General features: G+C 39.0%; 1 protein-coding gene across 4 annotated transcripts in view; it reads left to right on the top strand.

Annotated features, from left to right (window-relative positions):
* The window catches only part of Svil (Supervillin), a 390,519-nt gene that overhangs the window by 142,644 nt on the left and 222,210 nt on the right, over positions 1-25,665 (top strand). Inside the window, exon 3 of one of the 4 annotated variants that reach the window (XM_019058285.2) lies at positions 3,597-5,743. The exons of the other annotated variants lie outside the window; for them this stretch is intronic. Coding sequence (XP_018913830.2) covers positions 3,597-3,610 — 14 coding nt within the window. The 3' untranslated portion in view covers positions 3,611-5,743. Of the gene's footprint in view, positions 1-3,596; positions 5,744-25,665 lie in introns of those variants that run through there. 4 annotated transcript variants of the gene reach the window in all.

Raw genomic sequence — 25,665 nt, 5'->3', positions numbered from 1 at the left:
CGATCCACCGTGCGCCACGGGCTGCAATCTAGGTTTAATCCTGGCGTCTGTTTTTTGACGAGGTTGCAAATTTGCAACTCAAAGATTTGGTCCATGTAACCCAAAGGAAAACTAGCCAGAAAATATCAACCTCGCGTTCAAGTTACGTACTGTTCATCTTCATATAAAACCAGAAAATATCGGTTGATTATTCTTAATGAGAAGCGCAACCGACGCGGGAAAACAGTAACAAGTTTCCCAGAACAATCCTATTTTATCAAACGCAATTCGGCAACGTCCGAAAGCTCATACGACGTTCCACGCAAGCGGGACGGTTTTTGTAAGTTGTTTTGGATGAGTTTCGTGGCGATTCAGTGCAGCGGAAGTAAAAGCAGCGGCGTGGCGTGAATTATGATATATCGATTGTTATGCCATTTAAACCTATGGAAAAGGATCGATAAATAGGGTGTTCGCAGCGAACACCCTTATAATCGATTTTTACCGTAGGTTTAAATGGCATAACAATCGATATATCGCAATTCACGCCACGCCACTGAGTAAAAGCGTTCGTAGCGAGATGTGGAGGAGTAAATGGGGAAGAGAGGTCTTCCGCCGTGCCAAGGAAAAACGCCGTATGAGCCCTCAGACGTTGCCAAATTTCCTTTAATAGAAACTTAATTTACTGAGAAAATTTTGAATATTCTCCTTCAATTTTTCCGGGAAATTTTGTTCGCAATTCTATCTAAGACGTCTAAAAATTTCAAGGGTAAAAACGCATAATTTTCTCAGGGTGTCCACAAGTCCGGAATTTCCGGAAAGTTCGGAAATAGTACTGATTTTTCAAGGGCGGTCCGGAAGCACTGAAAAAGTGCGGAAAGTCCGGAATGTTTTTCATTTTTGTCGCAATTCGAGCGTGAAATTCAAATTTTTGAAATTTTTCGAATTTCGTCAGTTGGAGGTATTGAAAAAGTATTGAATTTTTCTGTCGAGGTACTGAATTTCTTGGGAAAGTACCGAAAAAGTACTGTAAAAGTACTAATTTTTGGTCAGCCTGTTTTAGTAGACATCCTGTTTCCTTCGAAAGTACATTTTTATCCGGGACAATTCGGCAACTCTCGAATGTTGATACGGCGTTTTTCCTTAACACCGCAGTCCTGATGATGATGGGGTCACGAGGTTGAATGCGCCGTTATTCGGTTTAGTTGACAAGCGGTATTGGAAGTCTCTCAGCCCGTCAATGAGTGGAGTGAGGAGTCTGGTGTAAAGTAAATTAAGTAACACCATCGGCTGTGGCTTTAACGCTGCACTTTACAGTTTTCTCAGAAGCCCTCGAAGCACCTATAAGTCCACACACTGTCTCCCCTCTACGCTTCATACCTCGTCTGCTTTCTTATATTATCTTTTCATTTTCTTTGGCGTCTTACCTCTGCAGTCTTCTATTAGGTATTGATGCTTCAGAGTGAAGGATTCTCGTGTACTGTATTTCGCACGCCGGCTCGTAGGTCAGCTTGTGTGAGTTAACTGGGTACGTAACAAGATTAAGTACGTAAGATTTTTTGATAAGAATCTGCTGTAATGGGCCTTTTGGCGCAATGGAGCCATTTCCGCTTAGAAACTGACAGTGAAACCAGAGTTGCCACGGTCCGGAAAAACCGGAAAATGTCAGGGAAGTTTAAAAAATTAGGGAAAACCTAGAATTGCCAGGGAAAATGACGAAAGTGTCCGGGAAAACATTTTTAACGCATGTTTATTAGCTTTCTAGAATAGATTTGACGTTCAGAACAACAAATTTTGCCTGGAAACCATTTCAAATTATGTTTTTTTTTTTTGGCCGTGTGCCATATCTCAAATTGTCCGGGAATTTTACTCAATAAATGTATCGGAGAAATGTCAGGGACTTTAATATTCTAAATTTTGTGGCAGTCCTGAGGAACCAGTATTTTAGAAAAAATTCGATCGATTTCTTCCATTGCGTAGTGCAGGATATATTCACTTTACATAGTTTTTTCGTCAGTGGTCTGACACAGCTGTTTTTCCTATTTGTTAACTTTGGAAGTAGACTCCCGGCTTCGTCATAAAAATAATGTCTGATGACCAAACTGGCGTAGAATCTGGTTGGCAAACAACGTCGAATTTTGAGAAATTTGAGTCATTAAAAACTCGTCTTACTATTTTTAACGAGTAATCGTGCCCTCTAAGGGTGATACCACTATTCGTTCATGTGGGAGACCATGTTGCCTACACTCTGAACTGAAGGCAAACTGACATTGAGCTAAAGTCACCGCTCCGCACTTGAAAGAGTTCGTGCCTCTAGGTAAGCTTTCTAAATAATTTTGACGATGATAAAAAATTAACAACGAACTTAAGAGTTCGTGCCTCTAGGTAAGCTTTCTAAATAATTTTAACGATGATAAAAAATTAACAACTTTTCGTCGATTCCAGCAGAGTAGGCTGTATCAACTTTTATCTGAATGTTTCGTAAAATCACGGGCTTCTAAATGACAGTTTTCTCGATAAATCTGAACCGGTTCCGGTATTTGTGGAATTAGATTTCCTTTATCGTGTAGAACATTTTAATGTGAATATTTTCACTCCACCTTAAGTAAGTCACCCGTATTAGCTTGATTATGAAAACCAACTGTTTGTCTAAGCAGAACACAATAATGACAACACAAAACATCGAGGATTGACCTAATCTGCTCTCAAATTTTTCGAAATGTTTGAGCTTCATGTGCATCTTCGTCATCTGTTTCGGCTTTAATAATAGTATGGCCTTTCTTCAATGTAGGAAGGAACTTTTTGGCCTACACATGGCAGCTAGTACTTGCACCCCTATGTTAACCTCGTGAAGTGTTCAAAGCACAGTTGAATGCATGAGCTCACTCACTAAATTTTCAGCATGCGTGTTCTGAATTCTTCCTGCATGCCATCAATAAACCTAGAGAGGGTCTACGGATGAAGCAGTTCAACAATTGACTTTACTGAATGAAGATGCAGTATATATTTTGGCACCCTTAAGATAAGCTCCACGCTTAGAAATATCTGCAAACATATGAGCAATCGATTAATTTTCATGAACGTCAATTCTAATCTTCACGGAAAGAGAGAAGTCAGGTCATTAAAGCGTTATTCAAAGTTTCAATGAAAAGAACATATTTGTAACCTAAACAATAAGTCGGTAAGTAGTATAAAATGAAATGTTTATCTAAAATTTAGAATTCGATTGATGTTCATTCTTTCATAACAGTACGAAGAAGGAGGAAAAGGAAAAAACTCTTAGCTAGTAGTTGAAAACATATATCAGAAATTACAATAAATTAAATACAATGTAAATTATTTTAAAAAAAGAAATGATAGGAATTAATATAAGTTTGAAGCGAAAAGTTACTGGCTCCTTTCTCAAAGCGTTCCAAAAGTTTTAAGAATGAAACCTGACATTAAAATACAGTTCTATCGAATGTAATCGTTAGGTTAAATTAATTTCTGAAAAAATTAAAATTGAATTATTAATTAAAAATTAAAATTAATTAAAAAAAATCTTCACTCACACGTTGGGTTTTCTTCAGCGTTGATTGCGTACGATGTGTCTCTAGCGTCATTTGTTTGCTTTGTTTTAGATGAAGGAGCATAATTTTTGGGCTCGACCTTTCCGTCATAATGCCGATATCGCGTCCTAGAGATAATTGTAAGCCTTACTCATAGCGGACTCCAGCACAGACCATTGCATTTTTCTTCTCATCAGCTCGTTCAACATGCAGTTTTAATGAAACCTACCTGATTCTCTGAAATATTTTTTATCCTGGAAAAACCGAGGCAATAGAACGATTTTTTTTTTTTAAAAAAAAAAAGTATGCTCTTAATTCAGAAGAAGTATTTTGTTTGGGAAACAGTGTAAAACTGCGATAAGAGGGAAAAAGTATCATTGCAAACCCTTGAAAAGTCTATTTTCAAGATTCGTCAAAATTGTAATTTTTATGATGCTGTGTTAAAGTTTTCATTCAGCCTCCCTTACCTTATAGCAATGTTAACCATTTGTAGCCTCCTAAGGAAATGAGCTGTTTTTGGTGATTCTTCCCAGGAAGTAAACAAACATTGATATTTTCGAATAAATGTTGCTAAAATACAAGTCTTGCTTTTCACTATTTGTAAAAACAGAGATGCAACAGTGTTGAAGCATACTGCAGCAGTCAGGTGGAAAATCCCCTTCGAAAACCCAAATGAGACTTAAAGCGAAAATTCTAGTTCGATTTGACAAATCGAATGCGACATTTCGCGTTTATAGTCTAATTTAGGTTTAATTTGGGGTTTTCGGAAGATATTTATACAAATAAACTGCTGAAGTATGCTTCTACACTGACGCATCTCTGTTTTTGTAAAGAGTGAAAAGCAAAACTCGTATTTTAGTAAAATTCGTTCGATATATTTATGTTTGTCTACTTCCTGCAGCCGTGTTGAAATTTTATGTTTGTTAGGTAGACATTGATGGCATAGGTCAAACGACGGAGCGTGATTGGTCGGCTATGTCTAATCGCTACGTTGTCGTGTCTATGTCGGGTGGAACTCTCGACAAGCTGAAGACACCTCTTAAGTTTTCGACTGTATGCCGTTCATAACACCTTACAAAGGCACGATAAAACGTTGCCTACGAGAATGGAGAGGCCATAACTACGATTCTGTGACGTCACACTAGTAGATGAAACTCGGCCGCGGTTTAACACGCGTTCTTATGGGAGAACGCTTGCCGCGCGATGATTTCTCGCCGATATCTCTTTCAGGGTTGATCTGACGCAAAATTTCATAAGAACCGTTTTGAAAGAAGATGAAATTTCACTATAGAAAACTAACTAGTTTATTTGTGACATTGTCTAAATATCGAGGAAATGAATGCGTAATACCGAAAATCGTTACTCCACTCAGATTCAAACGGGCCGCTCGCGCAACTTCGGCCGATCGAGAGCCACTCTGATTGGTCCACGCAGCGACTGCCTCACTCATCGATGCACTGATGACCCGGAGATGCTTGTTGTTTTTGGTAAATATCTACTAGCTTGACGTCACAGAACTGACTAGTTACGGCCTCTCCATTCTCGTAGGCAACGGATAAAGCAGCGATTAGACGTGGCCGACCAATCACGCTCCGCCTTTTAACCTATGTCATTCTACAGGGTGTCTCACGAAAAACGAGCCACCTTGAATATCTGCCGAACGCGTCGGAATTTCGAAAAACGGTAAAAGACGTGTTCGTTTATATCGAGGGGGACACCTTTTGGCGTATTCGACATTTTCCCAAACCGCGGGAGGGGCGCGGGGCGGGGGGTGCCCCACCCGTAAGTCGAACTTTTCAAATGGCACCCCTACTTTTTTATTTCAGAAATCAATTCTACGCAAAAAAACAAGCCACCCTGTCCAAACCGAATGTAAATCGGACAATTTTTCAGTGATTGACAGAGTTTGAAACATTTTTTTCATGCTCTTTTCAAAAATTTCCCACGCCCGATGGAATTGCTGTATCAAACCAAACTCTCCGCCAAAAAAATTCTTAAACATTGCACTTTCGATAAAAAAATAAAAAAAATCTGCTGCACTCGAAATCTGGAGCACGCGGAGCCCTTCTTTTGCGACATTAAAATTCGTTATACCGAACATTTCCGAGGGGCGCTCATCGGGAGGGAGTAGTAAGTTTTAGACAAGAATTATTAATCTTTTTTATGAAGCAAAAGAAACCGTGTCCATGAAGAAGCAGATAAGTAGAAAAACAAATGGATTAGCTTTTTTTTTTGGGGGGGGGGGGGGGGTCAATGACTTGAGCCGGACCTTGATACTTCTGAGGACGCTATTTTTCCGCGGTGCGTTGATTTTCTACTTAACTGCTTCTTCATGGACACGGTTTCTTATGCTTCATAAAAAAGATTAATAATTCTTGTCTAAAACTTACTATTCCCTCCCGATGAGCGCCCCTCGGAAATGTTCGGTATAACGAATTTTAATGTCGCAAAAGAAAGGCTCCGCGTGCTCCAGATTTCGAGTGCAGCAGATTTTTTTTATTTTTTTATCGAAAGTGCAATGTTTAAGAATTTTTTTGGCGGAGAGTTTGGTTTGATACAGCAATTCCATTGGGCGTGGGAAATTTTTGAAAAGAGCATGAAAAAAATGTTTCAAACTCCGTCAATCACTGAAAAATTGTCCGATTTACATTCGGTTTGGACAGGGTGGCTTGTTTTTTTGCGTAGAATTGATTTCTGAAATAAAAAAGTAGGGGTGCCATTTGAAAAGTTCGACTTACGGGTGGGGCACCCCCCGCCCCGCGCCCCTCCCGCGGTTTGGGAAAATGTCGAATACGCCAAAAGGTGTCCCCCTCGATATAAACGAACACGTCTTTTACCGTTTTTCGAAATTCCGACGCGTTCGGCAGATATTCAAGGTGGCTCGTTTTTCGTGAGACACCCTGTATGTCCACCCGACAAACGCCAAATTTCAGCAGCAGACTGCAGGAAGGAAGCACCTTTAGGAACGCACTGAAAAAAATTTCTCGGCGTTTTTACCAAGGTCCGTTGGTACCTTTACCATCTCCCTTTTTTTACCAATTATTGGTAATTTTACCAAGGCAGACTAGTAAGCTTACCGAAAAACCGGTATTTTTACTGTTTTTCTCAGGTAAGAATACCACTTTTATCGGTAATCAATTCCCGGTAACTTTGCCATTTTATCTCGGTAATTCTACCACAGTCGATAAAAAATATCGGCGTTTTTACCGGGGTCCAGTAAAATTACCGAGAAAGTCAATAATTTTACCGAGATTTCTCGGTAAAATTACCAATTCCACAAACAGTAATTTTACCAAGAAAAAACTGGGATTAAATAGAACCCTGAATTCTTGGTAATTTTACCTTTTTCTTAGTAAATACACCGAGATTTTTTTTCAGTGCGACTATTAACTCGGTCCTCAGAGCTCACCGATTCTCTGTGCAGGCTTTGTGGCCCTCGAGGCTTCCGCCATGTCCTTTAGCCTCTTACGGATCTCATCATAGCGCGGTCGATGCCGAAACAATAGGATCGTTATTCCCTTTCGACTCGGTAGAAAACTCATAGTCGACCGATCCTCGCACTTCATCACTCGGCGCACTCACACACGCCCGGCGGAACTTTTGTTTTTAGCATACACCGTATCATGTAGCACGCAGCGCACTGTCGTAATATCCCCGTGTTTTCTGTGAAACCACTTTTAATTACGTCATTATCCGAAGCGGCATGCGGCGTGCTCGCCGCAACGGTCGTAACACTCCCGAATTTTTTATGCCTCCGAGGCTACAACTGGTCCTTTGATGTCATGCAGCGATTGTGTATTTCTCGGAACGCTCTTAGAATAGGACGATGAAAATTACACGACGCACAATGGAGCGCGACATTAAGATAGCTAGGACATGAAATTTTTAACCAATACTTCAAATTTTGTTGTTCACTGGAAAAAAAAACACATTGGATGTAGAGTCCAGACTCTTGAAAACAGTGACAAAAAAAGGGCTCTTGATTCAATCAGATTTAAGCTTAAATCAAAAGGAAATTCGCTCAAATTAAGAGGCTTGGTTCTTGATTTAAGCAAAAATCCGATTGAATCGAGAGTATTTTTTCTTGTCGATGTTTTTAAGAGTCTGGACTCTAGATCCAATGTGTTTTTTTTTTTTTTCAAGTGTTATCATTAGTCTTAGTTTCAATTTTAAGGAGTGCTTTTTAAAGGAATTTTAATGAAAAAACCAATGGGACATCTTTTGATCTAACAGATCAAAACTTCTACATTTTCTACATCATGTCCAATCCTCCCTTTGACTCGCTACACTGTGCAGCGGGCCCAGGGGCAATTTTGCCGTGTTCAGCAAGAATTTCATATGCGCTTTTGAATGTCGCCAAATTTCCTACCGACCAAGTATTTATTTTTGGACAGTATTATGCTGCCGTCCCAAGGAAAAACGCCGTATGATTTTTCGAGAGTTGCCAAATTTTCTCTTAGAAAGTATTTATTTTTGAAGAAAGTTATGAATATTTTCCCTTGAAATTTTCAGACTTTTTAAATCAAACCAAGAACAAAATTCTCTGAAAAAATGGGGGAAATGTCAACAAATTTGCCCGAATATTCATGATTTGTCTATGGAGATTTGGCAATGGCTGATGGTTCATACGGCGTTCTTCTTTAGCACAGCAGTATGATTCTTTGGACCGCGTTTTGCAGAAAGGAACCAAGCCTCACCAGTTATTGCCAAATTTAATTAGGCATTTAAATTTTTTACGAGAGAACAATTGTGCGGATTCTTCTGAAAATTTTGAGGAATTTGCTTCGTTTCGTGCAGAAAATTTATTGAAATGCACATTAATCCGTACAACCGTTTTCACGCAAAAAATTAATGTACCCAGTTTAATTTGGCGGCTTGGTTCCTTTCTGCTCAACGCGGTCCATTTTTCCTTGTAGTTTTTAGTGACACTGGAGGTAGATTACGCGTATACTGGAAAAAACACATTGGTTTTAGAGTCCAGACTCTTAAAAACATCGACAAGAAAAAGTACTCTTAAGTAAATCGGATTTTTGTTTAAATCATGAACCAAGCCTCTTAATTTGAGCGGATTTCCTTTTGATTCAAGCTTAAATCTGATTGAATCAAAAGTATTTTTTCTTGTCAATATTTTTAAGAGTCTGGACTCTAGATCCAATGTGTTTTTTTTTTTTTCAAGTGTTATCATTAGTCTTAGTTTCAATTTTAAGGAGTGCTTTTTAAAGGAATTTTAATGAAAAAACCAATGGGACATCTTTTGATCTAACAGATCAAAACTTCTACATTTTCTACATCATGTCCAATCCTCCCTTTGACTCGCTACACTGTGCAGCGGGCCCAGGGGCAATTTTGCCGTGTTCAGCAAGAATTTCATATGCGCTTTTGAATGTCGCCAAATTTCCTACCGACCAAGTATTTATTTTTGGACAGTATTATGCTGCCGTCCCAAGGAAAAACGCCGTATGATTTTTCGAGAGTTGCCAAATTTTCTCTTAGAAAGTATTTATTTTTGAAGAAAGTTATGAATATTTTCCCTTGAAATTTTCAGACTTTTTAAATCAAACCAAGAACAAAATTCTCTGAAAAAATGGGGGAAATGTCAACAAATTTGCCCGAATATTCATGATTTGTCTATGGAGATTTGGCAATGGCTGATGGTTCATACGGCGTTCTTCTTTAGCACAGCAGTATGATTCTTTGGACCGCGTTTTGCAGAAAGGAACCAAGCCTCACCAGTTATTGCCAAATTTAATTAGGCATTTAAATTTTTTACGAGAGAACAATTGTGCGGATTCTTCTGAAAATTTTGAGGAATTTGCTTCGTTTCGTGCAGAAAATTTATTGAAATGCACATTAATCCGTACAACCGTTTTCATGCAAAAAATTAATGTACCCAGTTTAATTTGGCGGCTTGGTTCCTTTCTGCTCAACGCGGTCCATTTTTCCTTGTAGTTTTTAGTGACACTGGAGGTAGATTACGCGTATACTGGAAAAAACACATTGGTTTTAGAGTCCAGACTCTTAAAAACATCGACAAGAAAAAGTACTCTTAAGTAAATCGGATTTTTGTTTAAATCATGAACCAAGCCTCTTAATTTGAGCGGATTTCCTTTTGATTCAAGCTTAAATCTGATTGAATCAAAAGTATTTTTTCTTGTCAATATTTTCAAGAGTCTGGACTCTAGATCCAATGTGTTTTTTATTTTTTTTTTTTCCAGTGTATGAATCTACTTAATTTTATAGAGAAGCATTCGAAAGGTCCTCAGATTCACTGTATTTCATCCGAGAAAATTTGGCAATGTTCAGATACGTGTGAGGCGTTTCTCCCTACCACGGCAAAATTGATCTGAGCAATACTCGAGGGAACGGTAAATCACAATCGTACGCACACCTCTGTTCGTTTTAATTATTTTTCTGAACCCGGCGGGGTCACTCTCGGAGTCCCCGAGGCCACTCATGCTATTCGTAACGCTGAAAACACCGTTGCGTGCAGGAATTTTTCAAATGCTAACAGAATTTCAGAACTACCATTTTGACATCTGCACCAATTAATCCATTCAAATAAAACTTAGAAACTATAAAGGCCTTACATATACACTGGAAAAAAAAACACATTGGATCTAGAGTCCAGTCTCTTATAAACATCGACAAGAAAAATACTCTTGATTCAATCGGATTTAAGCTCAAATCAAGAACCAAGCCTCTTAATTTGAGCAGATTTCCTTTTGATTTAAGTTTAGATCTGATTGAATCAAGAGTATTTTTTCTTGTCAATGTTTTCAAGAGTCTGGACTCTAGATTCAATGTGTTTTTTTTCCAGTGTATGATGTGTATGACTCAAAGAACAAAACAACATTAGTGGGAAAGGAGGCTGAATTTACAAAACACTCATTTATCTATGTGTAGTTCGCATGGGTTCCCATTCAAAGCTACCTATTGCCTTTGCATCAGAGGTGTGAAAATCCAAGATTTCACACGGATCTTGTGCGGATTTTTCGTTTGACATGGGCATCATGAAGTAGCAGTAGTTAGGAAGTAGTATTACCAGTCTTGAAAGCAGTTCACAGTGCTACTTTGAAATTAAAATAGCCACATCAGTTCCAGTATTACATGCCAAGATAACTTCTTACATAATCGTAGGAATTTTTATATTTATAGAGCGATATAAACGAAATAGCTTGGTTAAATCAGTAGTAACTATTATTTGAAATCATTTGCCAATCGTCATGTATGTTTACATGTTTGTATAATGTTGAGCTTTTATGAGCTCATAGCAACCACTCCACCCCTTCACTCCCCCCCCCCGCCAAAAAAGGTAATAAAGGAGGGGTAATCACAAAAACTTTTCATGCTCGTGCTTTTATGATTAACATTTCATATTGTATTTTCCTAAATGTTTGTATCATTATCAAAATTTCTTTTGAAGTTACTATCCAACTTTAGAATAATCATGTTTGTCTACCTTGATTAACTTTTCTTTCAATGTTAACCCTCTCTATTTTCATTGTTGAGTTTTTAATTTTTTATTTGTATCGTTGGTGATAATTGTTAACTTTTGATTGTAATAAATCGTCTATTTTTGTTAAATAACATGGTCTTCCATACGTCTTTCCTTTGTTTTCATTTTTCTCATCCTCTTCTCAGCCTCATTTTTGAGGCACTGTTCTCTAAATTCTTCCAATTTTGTGCTTTCAAATATTTAGTAATGGTTGAGTTTACATTGTTTCAGACTACGTAATTTTTTCCAAGTCGCCCCAACCGACCGAATCGGTTAATACCGATTCTACAGGGCTGTAGCTTCTGAGAAAACTTGGAAAACATGGGAAATTCAGAGAATAGAAGTGCTCTGGAGAGCCCTGGAAGCAGGGAAAAACTAGGGAATTTCAGTAATGAATTAAAAGCCTGCCCTTGAACCCAAGAAGACAACATTATTTTTTACTCATGATTATTCTCTCGGAGAGCCAGTTACTTTGAAGCGCCGCAGTTGGGGTTTTTTGAACGAATTCAATTTTGATACTGTGCTGAGGGGCTGGTCATCCGTCAAGAAATGTGCAGAGATTGTGTTTTTTTTATAGTTGTTTGTTTTTAGTTACTTTGCCTTATTACAACGTCATTTACAATTTATTCATGATTTCTTTTATCAAGAGCTCTTGAAAAAATAGGGATTTCTCAAGAAAAAGTCAGAGTCTTCGTAAGTCAAAAGAAAGTAGCAAACCTATACAACGCCGAAGAAAAATTCAAAAATATTCTATGCTTGTATTAATGAGCATCTGTATGCAAGTAATAAAAGTATTGCTTTCACTTAACCTCTGTGCTCTGAAACAAGTTTTCATCAAGTTTTCGGCGTTTTAAGACATACTCTAATGATTTTTCTATAAAGGAAGCTCAAAAACTGTTTAAATTTCATTTCAACTTGCTAACTCTATTCAGTCTCTACTCAGTTTCTGAACTATTTTGCCAAACTTCTAAAGCTTTTTCTTTCTTTTTAAGAAAACAGCCAATGCGTAGCATTTCGTGGAAAAGTTTCAAATTATTTTATTTTATTACCAAGTTTTTTTCTTTCTTTTTTTATGATCAAAATCAATTCCTTAACTTTAATGTAAGTGTAGCCAAAGGTTTGAGAGAAAATGTATCGCAACAATTTTCGACGTCCGATACAAGGCGCTTGTGAATATTCGCTTGGAAAGAGACCGGCAGTATTTCAGAGCTCCTACAAAACGGTGGTCCGTAAACATTCGTGCAGGTACCGGCGAAGTTGCGGCACTCTATTTTGAAGGCGCTTCATACGCCATCCGTAATTCTCGAGTATCTTAATCTTGAACCTACTACGGAACGGTGCATCGGACCACACAAGGAGCTTTCGCTTAGTGAGGGCACGCCTCTCTCACACACCCCTCATTGTTTTCATCGCATTCGTTCACTATTCACCATCCAAGTTGCTCTCTTCAGTCATTCGCATCTTCGAAGTCATAAATAAATATCTCGATGATACATAACACTCGGAAAGGCAGTGCATTTTGGCTCAAAATAATTAATAAATTCCGCATCGCTCTAAATGCGAGAATTTTTGTATGGATGCCTGTTACCCGTAAACCTAGGCCTTTGTTTGCTAGATATTTTTGGGCGAACTTTGGTTTGTTAGATAATTTTCGGTCAACATAGTTTTGTCGAATCGTATTTTTACCGAATCAAGATTTTACGCGCAGGTCAATTGGTAATTCCTAATCATCAATTCTCCGCGTAAATTACTCAGTCGGAATTTTCTAAGCATCAACTCAAAAACCACTGCAACGAAGGACCACTCCTCTCACTATTGTTTCTTTCGGATCACTTTTGTTTCATACCGCTGTGATGTATGTACGCTATTTTGTTGAACTGAAGATTTCAAAGAATGAAGAGGAGAGAGAAAAAAAGAGGGAAAAAACTAAGAAGAACGCAATTTTTTGTTTCTAACTTATTTGTACATCGACCTTCTCGAGTCAAATACGTCCAATTTTAAGCGTTTAGTTGCGCTTACACCAAGCTGCAGCACAGTAAAAGCCCAAAACATAAAAGAATAAATTTAAATGCTTTGGAAATCATTAAATTTGACACGGAACTACTCTTATATTTACAAAAAACACATTATATTTTCCAGTAGTACGTATTTCTTTTTCATCAGTTTAAGAGGGAATAATCAATGCAGAGAGTGCAAACATTTCAAAATCATGAGTTGAAAAACGCTGACTCCGCGAGTTTAAGTATTAGAGCTTAACACAGAGCGGAGCGGCGTGTTGGCAGCGCAGAACGCGCACTGGCGCCTACAAACCTAACGGGATACTTCACGCATTGCGCAACGCGTGAAGTATCCCGTTAGGTTTGTAGGCGCCTATGCGCGTGTCACGGTGGTTACCTGCCGCGCCGCAACGCTTTAAGCAACTATTTCGCTTCCTTTCGACGCTTCCTCGCTACTTTCCACAGTATCCTACAAGATTGAAGGCGCACGAAATAACTAGTTAAAGAGGACTTTCAATTTCGACAGCATCTGTCACTGAAAAATGTTTAATTTGGCATTGGAGCGTTTCCTAGGCTCCCGCTTCGGTTTTCATCTTATCATATCCGTACAGTGTACACATGAACATATGTTTTTATCTGCTCTTAGATTCTGTTCTCTTTCATGACTTGATTCATGAATGAAATGTTTTTAAGAATGAAGGTAGTAGTAGTATGCATTTATTTTTGAGGTGGTTCCTGTCATTTAAATGAGAAGAAAAAAATGTGGACATAACATGTCCACAATTTGGACAATTTTGGACATATTCATGGTCGGACATTAAATCATGTGGACTTAATATGGACTGGACTTAATGTTTAGTGGACGTAAATAGCGGTGGACATTTACTTAATGAACGAAAGGTAGGTGGACTTAAAGTCCTGGAAGCCTGAAAGGTCCATGCCACTGTGCGGCACACAGTGGATCGAGTCAATTAAAGAGGTCGGGCATGCAATTTTTAACTAGAAGTGCAAATTTTGATGTTTAATTCGTCACATTTTAAATTCTAAGGGGTGTTTCTGATAGGAATAATGGACCACTAGATAAGGTACGAATTTCAGCATTCTGATACATGTTTCTTAACCAAAATTTTACATAAAACACGATGCACACAACGAAAATTACCGAAATTAACTCCTTCCGAAGATATTTAATGATTCTTGATGCGTGAATTCAAACCACCCGCTCATGAAAACTCAATGCTCTACGTGATTCACATCGCGCGCTAAACGGTATCATGACAGTCTCTGCGATATAAAAATCTGGCAACCTCAATCTTGACGCTTATGCTCAGCTGTAGCAAATTGCTTATAGTTTGAACAACACATGGTGGAAAATGAACATTGCTCGATTGAGAAGCTTGTTGAAACTGTTGTAGTGCGCGTTTCGACTCACGTTAAGCTTTGAGTTTCTTGTCAGCGGGCAGTTCAAATTCCTCGTAACCAATGTGAAATGAAAACTTTATTATCTTCGTTGGGAGTTTGTCTCATCAGTTTTCGTTGTGTGAATCGTGTTCTATGTGAAATTCTGGTTAAGAAACATGTATCAGATCGCTTAAATTCGTACCTTGTCTAGTGGTCCATTACGACAAAACCAGTGGAACCATTTTTAGAACCTTAAAGTTTTGTATAAACGGAGTTATAACCTTGTCAAAGTTTCCAAATTCTGTCCGACCGCTCTAATTGACTCGATCTACTGTGCGGCCCTTGAATCAAAAAAGTCGAAATAATACGTACGAGAATGCAAAACGCATTATTGGCGCTCTTTCCGGCGTTCCAAATCGCACGCGAACGAACATGACTCGGATTTCGGCGTTCGTAACCGGTTACCGCACCCGTGTGCCAAGTGCGCCTGCGCCGACGACCCATTTTCATTCCTCGACGTAATTAAATACATTTTTTCGACTCGAACACGACTCCGGTGTAGGCGGAGGGAAGAGGCCCAGGGTGTGAATTCAGTGAAAGTAAGTACACACACTTTTATTGCAGCGGTCATGAATGAAACTCTTTTCCCGAACTGTGTCACACATTTACAGCGATGCCAAATGAATCAGTGAATACGAAAACGCACCAACTCGCAAAAGTGAAAACAGTCAAGACACACACAAAACTGCACAGTAGGCGAAGAAGTTAGTCCGAGAAAAAGATTTTTGGTGCCGAGAGACAAGTACTCAAGGACGCTTGAAAGGTCCAAGTCGGAACAGATGCGCTGAGTTCAATGACTTTTATGAAAATTGACTGTCTTCAATGTAAATTGAGCATTTTTGAGTAACCGAGTTGGTGTGTTTTCGTTCTCACTGATTCCAATCAGAATGGCTTGAAATGGAAGGAACTTATGAACCGCTAAAAATTAACACATTATTTGGATTGCATTTTGCAAAAAGGAACCCGCGCGATTACAGTGATGTAAAATTGTTGCTTGTTTGTGGTTATCTGAAAAATCTCAAAGTAGCAAATATTTTTTGCTGTCTACGTACCAAAAAATTGTTGCTAAATGCCAAAGGAAAATAAGTGTGTAAATTTTAATACTGTACATAAATTGAGAATTTTTTTATTAGAACAGAAGTGGATGATAACACTATAATCACGCTGGTTCCTTTTTGCTAAGTGCGATCCATTTGTGAAGAGGGTCCTCATGTCATGCAATACGACTAAGGCTCTAGTTCTTCCAAATGCCTGCTCTAAAATAACTGCTATAACTCAGTTTTCCTATCGTTTCTCTCATTTTTCTAATATTTCATTCAAATTTGCGATGAGTGCAAGCATCGCTATAAAATTGTTTTCGATTATACATAAACTTAACAGAATTGCAGGACGCAAGGGCCTTTTCCCACATAATGCCTTCATGAAGACTTTTTTATTGCAGGAGAGACGCATATAATCCTTGCAGTTTTATGAAAGTAGTAAAAATATGTACGCAATTTGTAGCAAACGGGATGAATAAGCATAATAAGTCAGCTGTGCTAGTCTCAGAATCGTGTTTTGATAGTTTAAGCTCATAGATCAGCGAAACGAAAAGAATAAGATTTGTTCAAACGCTAAGTTTCTGTGTTCAATATTAACAAAAATTCGCGCATCGAAAAACACGACGTATGACGTCATCTGCTGCGGTGGTTCTTACCATGGTTTTTTCCTCCCTCTCTTCATCAATTGTGGGACACATTTTTGAAGTGGTCGCCTGAACTAAAATACGAATGAAAGCAAGGTGGAGGATACCACGATATGTACCATCGCGATGGATGACGTCATGCACCGTGTTCTTTGATTGGCAATAACTCCGTAATATTGGACGCAGATATTTCGCGTTTTGATCCATCTCATTCATTTTTGTTAATTTATATGCTTAAACCACTAAAAAATAATTCTGGGAGTACCACAACTTGAACGAATTTAACCATAGTTGATCGAACGGAATCGGTTGTTGTCTATTTTCCGTACATGATTTCTTTTTTAAAAGAAAACTAAGCAACATCCCTTTTTGAAATTTTGTAACTAAATTCTCTAAAAGTCGTGTAAAATTCACAAACAATTTTAGGATATCGTGTGATGAAGAAAATATGACAAGAGATAAGGCAACGTGAAATGTAGCCATGCTGATTATGGTTGAAATCTACTGACTATTTTTTTTTTTTTCTAAAAAAAAAATGAGTAAAATTCTTCCTATTCTGCTAACAACTTTAAGAGAGCCATTCTGTTTGATTTTTAGCATGTGAAGTACCAATTTAGACAATCTGAACAGCATTTCAATGCTCGTTACCAAGCATGGCTCAATTCCACTCTATATTTCATGAGTTTTTATAACGCTTTGAAATTTATGAAATGTAAAATTCTCCTCGGAGGCTGAAGGAATGCTACCCGTACAAGAAACTCCTTACAGTTCAGAAAATCTTATTATTTTTTACGCATACCAGATTTGTATTTCTTTTTCGATCTGTGTGTGAAACATGATTCATAAGATTTGAAATTTTTAAATTACATTTGCCGAGCTTTGATAGTTTCCTATCGTTTAGCTGAGAACTCTTCTCGTATATTCCACATCATAATGTTATCAATTTTTCAATTTCTAAGAAAGAAATATGAGCGAAGTCGCCAGTCGCAAACTTTTATTAAACACACAAAAAATGTAATTGACCCATTAGACAAGTCATGAAGAAAAAATGAACATTCAGTGGGCAGCCGTGCTTGAAGCATTTTCCGTAACTGAAGGCGCCTCGTGCCTTGCGAGCGCAAATAAATTCGCACAAAAGAGTTTTGCCTCAGTCGACGACGAGGTGCATTCTACAAGTCAAGGTCATCCGTATCCTTGACCCAAATTATGTCATTGCATTCAGTTGTTTGTTTTCTTCTTTGTCTGTTCATTGTCAAGGATGAGTATTTTTTTTTCAGTCGTTCAAAGAATATTTCGTCGCGTCGATTCATGATCCTCCTCCCACGGTCTCGATTTATCAGTGGACCTGAGATTCCTCAAATTCTTAAAAAATTAATTTTCTTTTATGCCATCATAAAGTTATTTTTTCATTCCGCCACAGCCAGGAAGCAGAGTAGCACAGTGTGTCTACTATGAGTAAAAACCAGAAAAACTGGAAAATATCAAGAAATTATGATGTCATCAGGGAAATGTCAGGAAAATCGGTCATGGAGCAGGAAATTCTGAGTGCTTCAAGCATTCCAAACATTTGATTCATTTTATCAAACATGTTGATTTTTTAAATCAAACCAGTGTCAGTTTATTCGCGCGAAAAAAAACTAAGTTTTAGTGGACACCTTACAGTAGAAGATAGCTTTTTCCCCTTCGTACAGCAAAAAAAGGGCTCTTTTTTCCTACAATGGACCACTAGGCAAGGTACGAATTTCAGCATTCTGATTCATATTTTTTAACTAAAATTTCACGTAGAATACGACGCGCACAATGAAAATTACCGAAATCAACTCCTTCCAAAGATATTTAATGATTCTTGATGCGAGAATTCAAACCACTCGCGCATGAAAACTCAATGCTCTGCGTGATTCACATCGTGCGCTAAACGTTATCACGACAGTCTCTGCGATATAAAAATCTGGCAACCTCAATCTTGACGCTTTGGCTCAGCTGTAGCGAATTGCTAATAGTTTGAACAATACATGGTGAGAAATGAACATTGCTCGATTGAAAAGCTTGCTGAAACCGTTGTAGTGCGCGATTTGACTCACGTAGAGCTTAGAGTTTCTTGTCAGCGGGCAGTTCAAATTCCTCGCAACAAATGTGAAATAAAAACGTGAATATCTTCGTTTGGAGTTTGTTTCATTAGTTTTTGTTACGCAAATCGTGCTTTACGTGAAATTCTGGTTAAGAAACATGTACCAGAATGCTTAAATTTGCACCTTGTCCAGTGGTGGATTAAGAAAAATAAACGAGTTATCAACAAGGTATTGCACCAAAAGCTTAAAATTCCGTCGAAATGGTCCACGTCGCTCAAAAATTTTTCAGGAAAATACTCTGATTTAGATCTTCCTCCGTTAATGACACCACCCAAATTAATTTTCTCCCATCCGACACCATGTTGAGATAACTCAGTCACGCCGGCGGCATTCTCTTGTAATGAATGTATATAGAGGTAATACGGGTAATGAAGCATTAATGCAATATGAAGGGCATTTTCGAAACATCGTGGGTCTTTCAATGATATTTTACCTCAGCGGCTTTAATGGGGACATAATCCTGGATCAAAGAGAAATGTTCAACAGGAATGGATACCGGACGCAAACTTTCTTGGAAACATGAACTTCTTGGAAATTAAACCTGAACTCGATACGTGTAAATAAGTCGCCTGAGGAGATTTTCGTATTTATCGCGTCGCACCTTGAGCAGCTTTTTTTTCAGGGCGTTGAACACGTTGGTGTACAGTGTGATTAGAGGAGATTTATAGAGACTTCTAACGCAGCCTCAAAAGAGGATAACTTTAATGAAGTCGGGTAAAATTTAGCAGGATGGCGAAAATTTGCCTTAAAAACATTTCAAATGATCGAATAGGACAGAGCTGCCTAGTCTTTTAGTCTGCCTGTTATAGTCTTAAGAAATGCATAGATTGAATGTAGTCGATGTTAAAAGGGGAGAGGGGTGTTCAAAGTTTCGCCACATAATGGGCGCGTAGAACCGATTTTCCGATGATCCGAGATAAAAAACCAATCTAAGGCTAAGATTTTTCCTCCAAAATTTATCACAAAACGCTAAAATTTGAGGAAATGATCGATCTGAGCGTTATGTAATTTTTCTAGGAATTTTTATTTGGGTGAATCAGAGGAGGGGGCGGGGCATAAATCCAAGCTTTTCTTACGTATTTTTTGAACGGGTCTTAAAAGGTTTGCGCATATCCAGGGCCCCTAACATCCTGGATCCGATGCCCCCTTCTTTAGTGGGGATGAAAAGGTCAACAAGCCAACGTCAAAATTTCAGGACAATTAAAAACAATTAGGCGCGCATGCACTGCCCACCAAATGAACTTCAAATAACATGGTGAATTGGCAAGTTTTTAGGTTTTAGGGGAGATACATTTTGTCCAAAGCTAATGAAAAAGAGGAAAGTGAGGAATTGCCTTGCCCATACGTCATGACGAACTCACCCCCCCCCCCCCCCCCCAAGTAGCATTTTTCAATGTAAAAGTTGCAAAAAGTTGAAAAAATATCGGTATTAGTTGCAACAAAGTTGCAACTTTCGGTCAATTTTTGGTCGATAAGTGCCGATTTTCGGCGATCTGATCGGAAGACAAAGTTGGAACCTGCTGAGATTGAAAAATTGCTGCACCAAAGTTGTTTATAATCTAATGATAGGCAACCAGCAGTATTTTAAAGTTGAAACATGTTTCAACTTAATTGCAACTAGTTCCGACGAGGATAGCTCCTTCGCGGGAGAGAGTAGGCAATCTGCACATCAATCTATCAGTTGCAAGAATCAAACGATTTTGTTGAAAGTTGTTACAACCTCTGCTACTTGGGCCAGAATCCAACCCCAGAAAGTCAGATCTGCTAATCTTTATTTGGAGTCCCTGCTTATGACGAAATCCTCCCCTAGAGGCCATCTCTATTGGGGGGGGGGGGTGTCCCTGTCATGACGGAATCCTCCCCTAGAATCCAAGCCCAGAAAGTCAGATCTGCTAATCTCTATTTTGAGTCCCTGCTCATGATGAAATCCTCTTCTAGTACCCAGCCCCAGAAAGTTAGAGCTGCTCATCTCTATTTGAAGTCCCTGCTCATGACGAAATCCTCCCCTAGAATCCAAGCCCAGAAAGTCAGATCTGCTAATCTCTATTTTGAGTCCCTCCTCATGATGAAATCCTCTTCTAGTACCCAGCCCCAGAAAGTTAGAGCTGCTCATCTCTATTTGAAGTCCCTGCTCATGACGAAATCCTCCCCTAGAATCCAAGCCCAGAAAGTCAGATCTGCTAATCTCTATTTGAAGTCCCTGCTCATTACGAAATCCTCCCATAGAATCCAACCCCAATAAGTCAGACCTGCTTATCTTTACTCTCCGCGACGACGGAGTGCGAAGAGTGAGGAGACCGAAGCCGCTCCCGGCAGGGCGCGAAATTCGCTATTTGACTTAAAATGGCGGTAAGCCCGCTGCATGCGGTATGGAAATGGAGCGGCGGAATGCACCATATTTGGTCAGCGAGTGTCGAACGTCGAGCGTCCCGACGCTACGCGACGACGACGACGCGACGTTGCCATTTCCGCGTGTTTCTCCCAGGTGACTAAGCGCCTCCGTCAGGGTCACACTTCACACCCAGAGCGCAGAAAGGAACAGGAACAGCGAGTCGGATTTGGATTTCCAAGTCGGGTGTCCGTGCTCGAACGAGGAGGAAGAGCGGAATAAGGAGATTTGTCGAAATCTCGTTTATCACGTTGCGCGAATTTTTATATATCCCGGAGGCGTCATTCCAGCCACATCTTGACCCTTTATTACGTTGCATTGCACACTGGAAAAAAAAAAAAAACACATTGGATCTAGAGTCCGGACTCTTGAAAACATCGACAAGAAATAATACTCTTGATTCAATCAGATTTAAGCTTAAATCAAGAACCAAGCCTCTTAATTTGAGCGGATTTCCTTTTGATTTAAGCTTAAATCTGATTGAATCAAGAGTATTTTTTCTTGTCAATGTTTTTAAGAGTCTGGACTCTAGATCCAATGTGTTTTTTCTTCCAGTGCATGCAGAGGCAATATATCTCGTGAAATATATATAACATGAAAAAATACTCTTGATTCAATCGGATTTTTGCTTGAATTGAGAGCCAAGCCTTTCAATTTAAGCGGATTTCCTCATGATCAAAGGAAAGTACCGAATGAAGCTATTTCGCTCGTCAAATATTTTTAGAAATCTGGACTCGAAATCGGAGAAACTTTTTTTCCAGTGCAACTTTTACGCTATAAGGATGAAAGCAATTCGGGGTCTCTATAATATACTACCTTCCTGCTAAAGTATCACAAATGCCATGCGACGTTTAAAAATTTTTGCCGTCATTTTAATTTTTTAAACAGAGGGGTTGTTTCGCGAAGCTGTCCAAAAACTTCACTGTATTTTTTTGTGCTGCCAATAAAAATTGAAATTCTCAAAGAGATTCAACCAACGATTTCTCGGTAAAAAAATAAAATGGCGCCGAAAATTTTTAAACGTCGCATGGCGCTTGTGATACTTTGGCCGGAAAGTGACGATCTTATAGAGATCCCGCATTGTTTCATTCTTATTGCGTAAAAGTTGCACTGGAAAAAAATTCCCTAGGATTCAGAGTCCAGATTTCTAAAAATATTTGATGAGCATACGTATACACTTTCCTCATTCGGCACCCTGCTTTGATCAATAGGAACCCCGCTTAAATTGAGGGAAGTTGCCGAGTTGGCTCCCGTCCATTTTAGGTGGGTCGAGTTGGCTCCCGTTTGAAAAAGGGGGTCCCCTCCCCTATGGGTCGAGTTGGCTCCCGTTTGAAAATTGGTCTTTTTTTGGTGGGTCGAGTTAGCGTGCGTTTATTTACGCTTAACGAGAGGTGCGCGTTCTTCACTTCATTGAGGGGGAAGATAACAGACTCGATGCCGCACTATGGTCCCAATCCGCTCTGAAGCATTATTTCGACATTTTTAAAATACAAATGAATTTTAGATCTATTTCATTTTTTCAGTTTAGTTATCCTTAAAAAAAAAAAAAAAAAAAAAAAAAAAAAAAAAAAAAAAAAATTGGGGGGAGGTGTCAAAATATTAAAACATCCTTAATTTTGCATGAACTGTACAGGTATGTGCAATGAACGCATAGTTTTCATCCAATCTAAGCAAGTATAACAAGCCAATCGTATGGCAGTTTGTGATTTATGTGAAAAAATGACGGTAACTTTTGCAAATGATTTTTTAGGGAAAAGCGGAGGTCAAATTCGGATTCAGCGCATCAAAATCATGAGGAAAACAGATCTTAAATGTATCTAAACTCAAACGGAGAGCCACTTTACGCGCGGCGCGTCGCACACGCCACTCATTTCAAACGGGAGCCAACTCGACCCTTAGGGGAGGGGACCCTTTTTCTAACGGGAGCCAACTCGACCCTTAGGGGAGGGGACCCTTTTTCAAACGGGAGCCGATTCGGACGTTTGGGAGCCAACTCGGGTACGTCCAAATTGAGAGGCTTCGCTCTCGATTCAAACAAAAATCCGATTAAATCAAGAGCATTTCCTCTTGTCAATTTTTTTAAGATTCCGGACTCAGGATCCAAGATAATTTTTTTCCAGTGTACCTTCGAAAGTCAACGTTTGCAGGTTCGCTTAATGATGGCACATGCCCAAAGATTTGAGCAATTTTATTGATTTAGCCAACCTATTTTAATTTGCAAAAACTAGCCTGGCAAAGTGCTCGACTCGACATACATCGGTCACCATCTGCCGTAGTTAATGCTCAAAAAGTTGGTCATCGATCTTCATCAGGCGAAAAACAGAATTGAATTCCGAACTTAACTTTCGATTGTTTAATCGTTATCGAATGATCCTGATCGATAAATCCCTATCCTAGCAATGCTTTTTATCGATCGAGGTCATTCGATATCGATTGAACAATCGAGCCGCTGATTACATTCCTTAGATTGTTGGTGCGGGATCCATGCACCGTGTAGTCACTGATTGCATAAAAGCAACAAATAGTTTTTGGCCTCAGTCCCTGGCTGACAGCCTAGCGTTGTCACTGATGTCGCTAATATCATTGGGTCCAATTCGAATCATCAAACGCCGAAAATGATAAGAGCGAAAAATGGGATGAACCAGCCGCGCTTCCTTCGTAAATTTTCGATAGAGAAACATTTACTATTGTCCTTAATTGCATACCCCGCCGAGTGTTCCAATTTAAAATAATGTGTAAAAATTAAAAACAGTAGCAATAAAACTAATAACAAGGTGGCAAAATAGCGTTGGGCCCACACTATTTTGCGAAGAAAACAAGGCCAACATGTTCGAAAATGTTGAACTTTTTTCAAAGTTTTCGACCTTACTTTTCCCACAAGTCGTCGCTTTTCAGTCTCGTATTGGAGGGAATTTTTTTTTTTACAATTAATTCTTTGATGATTTATTTATTTATTAATTATGAATTTAATTAATTATTTGATTAGTAATTTGATTCTCTTTTTTGTTTCAGGTGAGTGTATTATGTCCAATAATTTACTAAAACTGGTAAGGATCTCTTTTAATTCATGTTTCTATTGAAGAATTGCGATTTTTGTATGACTGAATATCTGAGCGAGGATTAACTGAAAGTTTTCTACACTAGGAGCTCAAAAGCTCTTAAAATTTGATTTTTAAAGGAACGGGCATGGAAAATTAATTGCATGCATGGGCACTTGAATAGGGACACAAGGTTGACTTTGGAAATTTCCCTATTCAACGCGAAATTGATTTTGAAGCTTCGCGAGCGCAGAAAACAATGGGTATGGATTTGTGGAGCGCCGTATTAAAACATCAAAATCAATAACTAATACTTCAACAAATGGAAATTCAGTCAGCTGCTACACAATATTCGCGAATAGTACTCGTAAAATGCGTACCTAAAATGTCTCCCGGAGAAGGGACAAATTATAAATGAACCTTAAATAGCTCGATTTGGATGTATGTGTTCCAGTTATTGAGAAAATTTGTTTCTTAGCTCTATGATGATTTTGGTGCCCTTGTTCTGTTCGCGAATGGCCGTAGTTTTCCTTGCAAAATCAATCCCATTCACTTGAGTCTTTCTTCGCACTCGGTCACTTGCATTTCAATTGGATCACATTTTGAAATAAGGAATCATTATTCCTGGCTCATTTGTAGAAGCAACGTATATGCCATCGCAGGATGTCTGCAAGTCCGGAATTTTCGGAAAGTCCGGAAATAGTACTGATTTTTTAAGAGCGGCTCGGAAGTACCGAAAAAGTGCGGAAATTCCGCAAGGAGATCCGGGATTTTTTTCATTTTTTCGCAATTTGAGTGAGAGATTCAAATTTTTCGAATTTCGTAAATTGGAGGTACTGAAAAAGTACTAAATTCTTCTGTTGAGGAGTTACTGAATTTCTTGGAAATGTACTGAAAAAGTACTGGAAAAGTACTGATTTTTGGCCAGCCTGTTTTTGTATACCCTACATTGGTTTGCCCATGCAGAAAGGTGCTTTTATGGAAAAGCCAGAGATAGTGACTCCTTATTCCAAACGCGATCCAATTTCATGCTTGGCAGATTCCAAAAATCCCACGGAGTTTCGATCCAAACCCGATCGTCAGCTGTGCGCTCTGTCTAGTACTCTTTGAAGACGTTGTTGAGAATAGACTTACGTGATGAGAATGTGTTCAATTTGTTCCCTCCTCTTGGGCGTCGAGAAGAACGGGGGGGGGGGGGGGGGGGGATTTTGACGGCGTCGCGTCGTCGCATCGGGACATGCAATCGTTTCCTCGTAAGTGATATGACATTGACTTTGAATCAGCGATAGCTCTGCGGGTCATCTGCGTCTATTTGATGGGCCAATGCAAGTACGGTTGTAGAACATTGACCCTTTTATTATACCGTTTTCAGTACGGTTGTATCTCGGCCTGGAGGAAGCATACATGTGCAAAGTGAGTTTTGGAAGATAGCTTTGATATCAATAGAAACACTAAATTGAGCTCTACGTGTATTTAAAACTATTTTTACAGATCGATCATGTCTGCTGCAGCACATTTAGTTGTGAAAGCCCTTCAATTCAGTAAAGTGTCGTTTGCGCTGCCTAGTCAGTTTTGCCCTTTTTTTCCAATACACAATTATAATGTCGCTCCTTAGACGAAAGGGGGTAGCTCCATTTTCACATGAGCCCTATTATGTATGCAATCGTATGGACAACAGAAATCACGTGGGAATTTAGTCACGACATCACACCAGATGTGCGCCCAATCTGACGTAAATGACACTGAGGCCTTTATATCATGTTGCTTCATCCCTATCCATTAGGGTGTAGCGTAAAAAACTTTTTTCGCGCATGACATTCGCCTCCCCTGGAAAGTATGTGGTTGGTGCACAAAAGAGCCCACAAAAAATTCGAGCCGCCTACGATGATCGTAACCACTGCCACTTTTCGGTCAAAATTTTGGTTGGGTCACGCAACTAAACTAACCT

Source organism: Bemisia tabaci, chromosome 2 (genome assembly GCF_918797505.1).
Source record: "Bemisia tabaci chromosome 2, PGI_BMITA_v3".
Taxonomy (NCBI): domain Eukaryota; kingdom Metazoa; phylum Arthropoda; class Insecta; order Hemiptera; family Aleyrodidae; genus Bemisia; species Bemisia tabaci.
The sequence above is the reverse complement of the archived record's forward strand: the minus strand, read 5'-3'. Positions and strand labels throughout refer to the sequence as shown.